Raw genomic sequence first — 12,012 nt, forward strand, 5'->3', positions numbered from 1 at the left:
AAAGTCAAATAAAGTTAAGATTATAGGGATGGTTGTTGGTCACGTTTACCATTCCCTGAAACAATAAATTATGTATGAAGCTTAACTTGTCCAACAAGTGCAAAAAGCATTTTAAAAAATCTGGAATAGGAATATTTTACTGTCGATCTCCCCGCGGGTACAGGTCTATCAAAACGTTCAGGTTAAAGTTGGTTAAATGCCACCAAATCCCTCTGATACACCATCCAGCCCAAGTCTTTCTGATACACCATCCAGCCCAAGTCTTTCTGATACACCATCCAGCCCAAGTCTTTCTGATACACCATCCAGCCCAAGTCTTTCTGATACACCATCCAGCCCAAGTCCCTCTGATACACCATCCAGCCCAAGTCCCTCTGATACACCATCCAGCCCAAGTCCCACTCACTACAGCCCTTGGCTAATCTCCACTGTACAGTTACCATGGAAACCGCAGAGGGCTGCAGCCTGGCTGTGATTATGACCCGTTGTCGCAACTTTGACCTCCGTCTGGGTAAGTTTAAGTGCTATTGAAAATAGGAAAGTTCAGTATTTGTATGTTGATACTTGAGATTTTTGTGGTAATGTTGCAGATGGTGTTATAGATTGACTCCTTTATCAGGCCAGTATAAACTTGTGGTAGTTATACATCTTAAGATTTTTCTTACTCAAATGATGTCAAGGATATTGACTGGGACCAAACTAAACCTAATAGTCCAAGCTGGGGGGGGGGGGGATTCAGCCCCAGCATAGCAAAAAAAAATAGTGTACAACATCTTCAGAAAAGCAGTATTGATTGCTTAAAACCTACGACATCAAGCTGAGGAAACAACGGACAATCAGACGGGGAGCCATCCGCACTGATGTCCATCCGGCCTCTAAAGACTGGCAGGTCGACCACCCATGACTGGTTGGAGGAAGAGAAGAGGTATCAACTAAGCTAGCTGCCAGTGGGATGTGGCAGTTTAACACGCCATTAAGAAAGCAGGATGTACTTGCTCAGGTCAGGTTGGGTGTTGTGATCAGCGGGGAAGCTAGACCGCTTTGTCTATGAACAACATGCCATAAATGCACAGACAACCGTTGAGTGGGGTGTTCGGTGTAAAGGTGAGAACTGCTTGTGTGTGACTACTCTTACAGATGGGAGCGATGGCTGGTGCTGATGCTGTAACTTCAAAAGCTGCAGGGCACTTTCTACTGGCAGACGCTTAAACTGGATGCATGTAGCCTACTGTTGCAGTCTTCTACTAGGGACAGTGTTCCTACTGAGAATGGAAATTTACATTACCGCAGAAGACGGGCGTGTTGGACAGTTTATGCCACACATGCTATACATCCTCTATTGCAGCGGTTTTGAACTGGAGGAGGTTGGAATGCCTTCTCCTGGCGTTCTCCTTTTCTACTTTCTCTTTGACATAGGGGTGCTACAAAATGCTATATTTAAAACTCATTTTCATTTTCTATCTGAGAGTACCTTATTCATACTGCTTTGGATGAGAACCCGATTCAAATGAATGATGGTGGAAAAGCTGTTTTGAAAAGCAGCTGTAATGGTCCATGTGTCATTCTACAAAGCCACATTGTTTCACTCCACAGGTATTAATAGCCTTACTGTTGTAACAACTAAACACCTGTGATCAGTTAGCCTGCCTTGCCTCTCCATAGTGGGGGGGGGGTCTGTGATGAACTACCCTGCATCGGAAACAGAGGTGCATTGTTTGAATAGTGATGGCTGTTATCGGAAATGCTTTACTTTAAAAGTGACTTTTATTGTGAGACCCCAACGGGCAACTTCCTCATTTATTTTAGTGATAGGAAATGCATGAACATACATGAGGAAGTTACCCGTTGGGGTCCCACAAAAGTCACTTCAATAATATGTCAGATACATTTCAAAAGACAGGGGCCTAGAGAACAATGCAAAAAGACCGCGCATAGCTGTCAGAAAAGCTTCAGCTATGCAATTATGATCTTAACGATGTTCTTTACTGACAGAAATACAATGGAACGAACTTGTAAAATAATGCATTGACCATTAATAAACAGAATGGTAATAGTGACTATGATTGTGTAATCAGCAGTGCTTCACAATGATGAATCATAGCTAACTGAACACAGTAGGAGGTACAATGGCAAGAGAATGTTGTACTTGACCTACAACGGTACAACCATCCCCACACATTTTAAATGATGCCTCTGCTTTTTTCAAACATCTTGTATAGATTTAATTCCCTGTTTTCTGTCCATCACACTGATCTGACATGACAGGTAACTGGCAAATAATGTATGTCTGTCCACCTCCGTAAGAAGCAAATCACTGTAAAGCCAGGATCAGCAAGAGTGAAGCTGTTGCAGATCATTGGGGCACTGTAATTTCTATAGAAATACAGTAAATCAAATTCAATGTAATTCAAAGTTAAACTTCCACTTTCAAAGAGTTGCTCTGTCTCTGTCAAACAGGTCAAATTTGATTAAATGGATGTCTTGTTGACGAGTGCAAAGATGTGTGAAGCACACCACCGACAATCACTCGCCTGTCCTTGTCAATTAGCTCCAGTGAGCAACAGTAACAAGACGACTAGAGAGAGGGAGAGCCTTGACTTAGCTATTGCGAAGAAGAGAGACAGCGGAATGTTATTTTTTTGACTAAGTGATCGTTTACTCTGGTCTTGTTCTGTGTCGAGTGGTCAGAATAACATCACAGCAACAGTTGGTGAAAGTGAGAATTGTTGTTGAGCCAAAGTCCCTTCTTCTGTAGTTCTGTAGATACCCTACGTTATCTATCTGGGCGTTAATCACCAACTTTGTGGGTGCTTACTGAAGTATGTGATCTGTAGTACAGGGATAACTGTACATGGAGAGTTGTGAGGCAGGGGTGTGTGCTTTGTGATACACCAATCCGTATCATCATGGAGACCTGACCTACAGTATAGTACTGTAGGGACTCAAAAGGGTTGTGAACCTGGTCTGGAGCAGGATCCATTGGGTAATGGGTTGCAGAATTGTTACACAACCCTCCCCTATTGAAAAGCATGTCAACACTGACTAACTAGTCCTTCATAGGACTTCAGGAGTGATGGTTGTCGTGGTCACGATTCCACTTCTGCCACCAACATAACAAAGCTTTGGCCTCATGTATAATGGCTATACAGTATATTGGCCTTGTACTGTGTGTATAAAGGGCACATTTTTGACAAAAGCACAAGAGAAATGGACATACATTATTGTCTTCCTGGATCTGCTACAGCATGTCAAATGAGTTTGGGCCAAGTTCTGGGCCCAGGCCTTCTACAGGCCCTTCAGACTGAAGGAGTCTGTGTGTATGGTGCAACCACGTCAATCTCATTGTCAAAGGATTCATGATCAACTGAGGAGAACATCAGGGGTGTAATCATTAGTCCAAACAGTTTCTATTGGACAGATTCCAGTAGGTAGGACAGATTCCCTGTTTCATTCCGTACTGGTTGTGGGCGTACTGGAGGAGGTTTAATCATGTTGTGTATTCAATGACACCCATAGGATAGGATATTATTTGGTTATGAAATCACACACCTACTCCCTCCTTGGGCATTCGGTCCGAGGCTATATTGAACACTATACCTGAGGTCTCAGTGGTTTTGGTTGTGGTGGGAAATACGTCACAGAATGTTTTTTTTTTTTAGTAAACAGCCAGACTTAGCAGTCCTGTCCGCAGTCTAGCTGTTTTAGAGGGAGATGATAATGGTTTGTGGTAAAAGTGCATTTGTAAGTTGCTTGTCAATGTAGTAGGTAGTATATGAATGTGTTACCGCTGAAAAGGGTGTCTGTGTAAATATGCAAAACTATTAAAACCAATAATTGACACATTAATGAAATGTCTCATTAGATTATATAGGCACGTCTTCTATAACTTTCTCCAATTATAGCAAATTACGACCTTGTGCCTCATGCAAATCAGTCTGTTGACATCCACCCGTCCCTCAAATGGTTCAAGTGGCTTTCCTGTTCAAACCAGAAGCCCCGTGGCGGTAGAAAATACATTTAGTTAGGGGAAAACCCTGAGTCTGATATCAAGCCAGGGCTGAGTGTCATTCCAAAAACTGTGGCCTTGTCCATCTGGCCTTAACCAACCTCTTTCACATTGGAAAAGACTGGACATTTGTCACAGGGACATTGTCATGCTGAAACAGGAAAGGGCCTTCCCCAAACTGTTGCCACAAAGTTGAAAGCACAGAATCGTGTAGAATGTCATTGTATGCTGTAGCGTTAACATTTCCCTTCACTGGAACTAAAAAGCCTAGCCCAAACCATGAAACACAGCCCCAGACATTATTCCTCATCCACCAAACTTTACAGTTGGCACTATGCATTGGGTGGGGCTGCTCGGCCATGGAAACCCATTTCATGAAGCTCCCAACTAACAGTTATTGTGCTGACGTTGCTTCCAGAGGCAGTTTGGAACTCGGTAGTGAGTGTTACAACCGAGGACAGGCGATTTGTAACCACTTCAGCGCTCGGCGGTCCCGTTCTGTGAGCTTGTGTGGCCTACCACTTCGCGGCTGAGCAGTTGTTGCTCCTAGTCGTTCCCACTTCACAATAACAGCACACACAGTTGACCAGGGCAGAAATTTGACCAACTGACTTGTTGGAAAGGTGGCATCCGTTGATTGTCACTGAGCTCTTCAGTAAGGCCATTCTACTGCTAATGATTGTCTATGGTGATTGCATGGCCGTGTGCTCGATTTTATACACCTGTCAGCAACGGGTGTGGCTGAAATGGCCAAATCCACTAATTTGAAGGGTTTCCACATACTTTGTGTATATATAGTGAATGATAACCACTTATTACTAAGTACAACAGCAGTTTGACTTCCTCCTCACTTTATATTTAGATCGCTTGGAGGATGGAAAACTGTTTGTTTGGAGGGAGCAAATCACAGGTGCCTTTGTCCATAAACACACACACAAACACACACACACACACAAACACACACACAAACACACACAGAGCTGTTTTTAATCTCTCTCCACTGCTTTCTTTCATCCTTGTCTAAGGGTCATTGCCAACAAAGTGCAAATTAATATTTGGCCAATTTTCTCAAATGTTTTCACATTGGGTGTTTATGCAGAGCTTAAAAGGTATGGATATTGAAAAAAAATCCATACCTAACTTATTTGTTGTGGATTCAGAGAGGGCATTTTTCTCAAAAACACTGAATTTACAAATATATATTTTTTTACAAAAATGTGAGATAAAGTAGGCCTAATGATGATTTAAGTTTGACTATATAGTGTTAGGTAGGTCATGTTAAGCTTTTTGTAGCTGATTAAATTTGTCAAGGTTTTGTTGTTGATCAGCTATAGTTTCATCAATTGGTATGGATTAAAACAAAAGCCTGCACAGTACGTGGGTCTCCACTCTCCATGGACCAAGATTTCAAAAACAGTTGTAGGTGTGTGAAGATTTCGACATTTATTAAAAAAAAAAAAAAAAGTATGTGACATTGTTAGCATACGGCGTCACAAAATGCAAGGTAGGGCTGCTTTTATCTTGGCTTTGAACCTTTCTCTTCGTTTCTAACCCATGAAATAGAGGAATGGGTAATCTCAGAAATGTTAGGTAAAAGCAACAATTTAAGGCGATTTTGAAAGAGCTAGCAGCGCCCTCTTTTGGATTTGCATGTACAGGCACAATTGAACTCGTAAAGCAGGCAGTCATTGCTTGCAATAGGTGTGGGACACTTGGCGCGCACGACTCTTTGTTTTACATCATGACACGTCATAATTGTCACTGTACATTACGTCAGAGCAATAGTGTTTTTTAAGGCCATGTGACAATCTGTCAGACGCAAATATCTGGTTTGATATCCGTTTCAGCCTACCTAAAATCATGGCTGATTTAAGAGGATAGAATTCAACCATGATTACTCGTAGCTCCCAGGAAGTTCTCTCTCCAGGTAAACGAAAATAAAAAAAGTAGTCTGGGTGCCTAGTCTTGTAAAGTAGGCTAGATAAATACATTTAGGCTATATTGTAAATGGGTATATGGAAGGAGATGGGATGGAAATGACAGAAGAAATGTTATAATCAAACTACATTGACCTTGTTGTTATTATCAAAAAAGTTAACCTGATATTTAAATATCTGTTTAAAAGGATGTTATCATTAACTGTTGGCCCCTCTCTGTTCTCCCTATAGTCCCCAACAGCTCTGACCAGGGTTGGGGTCTGAATGGAGGCGGCAGGCGGAAGAGGAAAAGGTCTGGGTTCCACAACGCCAAAACTGCTTCCCCCGACTTAGAATGTAGAGGGTCCAAGGAGCCAAAGGCTTTCCAGGAGCCAAAGGCTTTCCAGGAGCCAAAGGCTTTCCAGGAGCCAAATGCTTTCCAGGAGCTATTTGCTATGCCTGCTCCCCCTGCACCCAAGGTCCTGTGCCGGCGTACAGGGAATGTTAGCCAGAGATGCAATGCTGTGACCTCCAGGGCCTGGGCCCCAGGCAGGGGGGGTTGGATGGAGCCTGTAGGCCATGGTCCAGCCCTGAACCAGACTCAAGGCCCCTGGCCACTGTGCCTGGTGGGGGCAAAGGATGACTGCCCCTCCACTTCCCGTCCTAAAGCCACTAAACGCCACCGCAAAGGTAAAAGTGACCACCAAACAGATTCAGAAATAATTTCCGGTCCCATCAGGAGGGAATTAATTTTCACAGATTTGTTTCGTTTCAGCCCGACTGGAAAAGCTGTATGTAAAGGGGCCGTTGCTGGGGAAAGGGGGCTATGGCTCTGTCTATGCAGGGACCCGCAAATCTGACGGCATGCCGGTGAGACAACACACAACTCTTCCCTCTCCTGTGAAAACACATGTTGTCTGTGTGACACTTAATATTGTTTTAGTGTCATACAAAATCTTAAGCCAGTCTGGTTACCCAGTCTGTTTCTGCCTCAGCCAACTTGTTGTTGTCCTGCTTGTTTGGCAAAGCAACAAAGAACGGATATATTGTTGAAAGCAGAAACTGACTGGTAGTCTTATACATGTTTCTACTCTCACTTTCTCAATCTTACACACTCGCAGAGTCGTCCTACTCACACACTCAAGGGATCTAATCATCATAGAAAGCCTCACGCCCTTGCAAATTCTTATATTCTTATCGTTTGAGACATTCTGTCTCATTGATGCTATAGCTTTTGATTGTCGGCGCTCTATGGCGGTAGACTATTGATTTGTGTACCTTTTGCACAGTGCTTGACTTGGGCAGGAGCTCACTGGAGCTGAGTACCGGCTCCTCACATTTTCCACTGCTTAAACTCCTTTTCCTTTTATAGAATATTAGCTCAAATGTATTGTGTTGCTCCTGCACCTAAATGCAAACAGTAACGGCACCCAAAATGAGTACCGGCACATATTTCTGTCCAAGTCAAGCAGTGCTTTTGCATGACGCTACTGTAGCTTATTTAAGCGGCCAAGGGTATTTAAAACAAAGAGGCTGCTCTCGATTCCATCTTACACCTAAACTCCCATAACTCTTGTCCAGTGTCATGGGTCAAGCACACACTCACCTTCCTTGGCCCACCAGGGGGCAAGATTCAACTGAGGCTGGTCTTCTCATACAGTTGCAATGGTGGTCTGAGATATTTTCTTGGTGAGAGAATGGATACAAAATATTCCTCTGGAGCAGTGGTTCACACTCTTTTGTACTGTGACATGGCCACCCAAAGTCAATGTGACCTGACACAGGAACAAACCCAGGGCCCAGTATTGAGCTATAACCCAATTGGACTGAGCTGTGACTCCGCATTTGAGACTGCTCTGCGGTAATACATGCCTTGGGCATGACAGGCCTATTCTCACCTAGGTCCTCCTGTTACAGTACATCTTATTTCCCTGTGGGCTGTCAGTCAATATAATTGCTCCCCCCCCCCCCCCCCCCCTCTGTCTTTCGCTCCATCTATCCTCCAGATTTAGCCACTCTCCTTTCCTAACAGTGGCAGTGTAGGAAATTAGTTACCCAACCTCACTAAACTTTCCTTTTCAATAGAAAATCTCTACTTTCTTTGCATTTAGTGAGATCTTGCACTGCTCCCTTGCAAATCAGGAAGACTGACCCAGTCATTAAACAAGCCTGTAATTATACTGAGCAAATATATAAATGCAACAGGCAAATATTTAAATGAGTTACAGTTCATATGAAGAAATCAGTCAATTGAAGTACATTCATTAGGCCCTAATCTATGTATTTCACATAACTGGGCAGGGCTGCAGCTGTGTGTTGGCCTGGGAGGGCATAGGCCCACCCACGTGGGAGCCAGGCCCACCCACGTGGGAGCCAGGCCCACCCACGTGGGAGCCAGGCCCACCCACTGGGGAGCCAGGCCCACCCACTGGGGAGCCAGGCCCACCCACGTGGGAGCCAGGCCCACCCACTGGGGAGCCAGGCCCACCCACTGGGGAGCCAGGCCCACCCACTGGGGAGCCAGGCCCAGCCAGTCAGAATGAGGTTTTCCCACCATAAGGGCTTCATTACAGACAGAAATACTCATCAGCTGTCCTGGTGGCTGGTCTCAGATGATACCGCAGGTGAAGAAACCAGATGTGGAGGTCCTGGGCTGGCGTGGTTACACGTGGTCTGCGGTTGTGAGGCTGGTTGCACATACTGCCAAATTCTCTAAAATGACATTGGAGGCTTATGTTAGAGAAATTAACATTTAATTATCTGGCAACAGCTCTGGTGGTCATTCCTGCACTCAACATGCCCATTGAGCACTCCCTCTAACTTTTGACATCTGTGGCATTGTGTTGTGTGTCAAAACTGCACATTTAAGAGTGCCGTTTTATTGTCCCCAGTACAAGAACCACCTGTGTAATGATCATGCTGTTTAATCAGCTTCTTGATATGACACACCTGTCAGGTGGATGGATTATTTTGGGAAAGAAGAAACGCTCACTAACAGGGATCTAAACACATTTGTGCACAACATTTGAGAGAAATAAGGTTTTTGTGTGTAATCAATCAATTAATTTCAGCTCATGGAACATGGGATCAACACTTTACATGTTGTGTTTATATTTTTATTCAGTATATTTGACGTAAAATTAAGCAATAAGGCACGAGGGGGTGTGGTATATGGCCAATATACCACAGCTAAGGGATACAGCCAATAGCCGTGGTATATTGGCCATATACCACAAACCCCCGAGGTGCCTTATTGCTATTATAAACTGGTTACTAAAGTAATTAGAGCAGTAAAAATACATTTTTTGTCATAGCCGTGGTATACGGTCTCATATAAAACAGCTGTCAACCAATCAGCATTAAGGGCTGGAACCACCCAGTTTATAAGGGAAAATAACTCATGTCTGCTTTAATTGTACAGTGCAGCTAAGCAGCCTGACAACATTCCTTCATAATGGCTTTTTATGATGGTGTAACTGCTTTTCCTTTATTAACGTTCATATATCTTCACCTTGTCATTTACTTCTGAAAGGCCCTTCGTCATACCTGACCAGCCTCAGCTGTCTCCTGTATGAGTTAATTTTGAATTATTCTCATGAAAGCACTGAGAATCGTATAACAACACATTTTTTTATTTATTTTTATTTATTTTTATTTTTACATGTAACAGCTGTACTTAGACTGTTGTTGCTATTCCTGTCCCACAGGTAGCCATCAAGTATGTGTCCAAGGCCCAAGCTGAGGAGGAGCTGGACATTGTGAGTGTTAGTCTACTGGTTGATTTTACTGTAGGGGTTATATCAGTTATCTCTACTAATGCTAGCCTAACTACAATTGCTAACAGCAGTTCCCTCCCCCCCCTCCTCCTTTGCACACACACACACACACACGCACACGCACATGCACACACAGCCTGGGCAAGAAGGGCCCCTGCCCCTGGAGGTGGCGTTGATGAAGCAGGTGAACGTGGCGCCACAGTGTCCCTACATCATGCAGCTGCTGGAGTGGTTTGACCAGCCATCGCGCTACATCATGGTGCTGGAGCGCCCCGAGCCCTGCCAAGACCTTATCGCCTTCTGCCAGGACCGGGGAGGCACCATGAGCGAGGGCTTAGCGCGCCAGGTGATGGTGCAGCTGTTGAGGGCGCTGAACCACTGCAGCGAGCGAGGGGTCCTGCACCGGGACGTCAAGCCAGAGAACCTGCTGATCCAGACTGACTCTCAGCACGTCAAGCTGTTCGACTTTGGCTGTGGAGACCTGCTGAAGAATACGGCCTACAAGGACTTTGCAGGTTAGAGACGTTAGAGAGTGTAAGGGAGGGAATGTGGTGGTTGAGAGAGCAGATCACTAAGAATTGCTCAGTGAGAGTGGAAGCAATATGACGGAAACTCCACTTAGCCCTATTGTTGATTTCAGCATGCAGCCTACGCTCTCAGTATGCTTTCAAAAAGGCTATTGAATAATACGTTTCCTGTGTCTGTCCGCCCCCTCTCAGGCACCCTGGAGTACACCCCTCCAGAGTGGTTCCTACATAGACAGTACCTGGCAGGTCCAGCTACTGTCTGGTCGGTGGGCATCACCCTCTACAACCTGATATGTGGCTTCCTGCCCTTCAGCACCATCCGAGAGACCATCAAGGGCCGCGTGCGCTTCACCAAGGGACTGTCCCCCGGTCAGAGAAAGAGGGATGAGGGAAGGAGGGTTGGATGAAGTAGGGGAAGAGGTTTCCATAAAGGAGTAGATGATGTAACCTCATACTACAATAGATGATTATGGAATTATCCTCTGTCTAATCATATACCTGTTGTTACTTCCTCTCCACCAGAGTGCCGTCAGCTGATTCGCTGGTGCCTGAGCACTAAGGCAGCGGACCGACCAACCATGGAGCAGATCCAGCTCCATCCCTGGCTCCTGTGAGGGGCCAACCAGGCCAATGAAAAATACAATTATAATCTCAGTTCATTCTTGTCTTAGTCATTTGAGTCACTTTTAAGCACTTTAACCGAGCACTTTATAGCGTGGTTTAAAACCCCCACCCCAAAAGACTAATAGCGAACGTGCCTAAAGATGGCATTGTTTTAGCACCATCCAAAGTTTTTCAACAAAACCTGACACAAATGAAGATGGGTTTGGTGGAACGACTGGCGCTGCAGTTAAATGCTGTACTTTTGATTTATTTCCCCTGGAGTCTTCCATTCTGAAAATATAAATATTTATAGGCTTAGTGCTTCTACTTTTCTTTAGAAGTAACATTTTTACAAATATCAAATATTTTATTTTATGAATGAAATCCTGAAAGCGAAGCTTTTTCAGAGTTTTTTTTTAAATAAAAGGAAACATGTCTACTGCCACTTCAATCCTAATGACTGTGGGCACTTACTCTCCAAGACACCCACCCACCCATCCACCCACACACAGGAAACAGGCAGGCCTAGGACATAGTTACACACAGACTGAGAAATTACGGGATGAACGGCAACAGAAGATGTGTCAATAAAATACCACTCTTATATCTGTCTTTCTTTTTCCCATACACCCACCACCACAATAATTTCAGTTCAGTCTTCAATTCATCTCCACCATCAATTCAAACTCCCACTGTCAATTACCATCCCCATCAATTCACAGCAACATCCAATAAACTGTCTTTACAGACTGTGGTGAAAAAGTACTCAATGTCATACTTGAGTAAAAGTAAAGATACTGTACCTTAATAGAAAATTACTCAATTAAAAGTGAAAGTCACCCAGTAACATACTACTTGAGTAAAAGTCTAAAAGTATCTGGTTTCAAATGTACTGAAGTACAGTCGTGGAAAAGTACTACATTTTCATACTTGAGAAAAGTATAAAGTAAATGCTATACATCAAATTCCTTATATTAAGAAAACCACAATTTGCTTATTTTTATTATTATTTACGGACAGCTCACTCGAACACTCAGACATAATTTACAAATGCATTATTTCTGTTTAGTGAGCCCTCCAGATCAGAGGCAGTAGGGATGACAACCTGTTATAGGTGCACCATATTGCTGTCTTGCCTGAGCATTCGCAAATGTAACGAGTACTTTTGGGTGTCAGAGAAAATG

General features: G+C 43.9%; 1 protein-coding gene across 1 annotated transcript; it reads left to right on the plus strand.

The window, feature by feature from the left end:
* The first annotated feature begins 6,403 nt into the window (after nt 1–6,403).
* Nucleotides 6,404–11,153, plus strand: LOC110534679 (serine/threonine-protein kinase pim-3-like). The gene is made up of 6 exons (XM_021619612.2): nt 6,404–6,612; nt 6,698–6,792; nt 9,630–9,680; nt 9,835–10,213; nt 10,418–10,594; nt 10,748–11,153. Exons 1-6 carry the CDS (start codon nt 6,486–6,488, stop codon nt 10,837–10,839), a joined length of 921 nt encoding a protein of 306 aa, XP_021475287.2. The 5' UTR covers nt 6,404–6,485; the 3' UTR covers nt 10,840–11,153.
* Nucleotides 11,154–12,012: the final 859 nt, after the last annotated feature.

This window comes from Oncorhynchus mykiss, chromosome 2 (genome assembly GCF_013265735.2).
Source record: "Oncorhynchus mykiss isolate Arlee chromosome 2, USDA_OmykA_1.1, whole genome shotgun sequence".
Taxonomy (NCBI): Eukaryota; Metazoa; Chordata; class Actinopteri; order Salmoniformes; family Salmonidae; genus Oncorhynchus; species Oncorhynchus mykiss.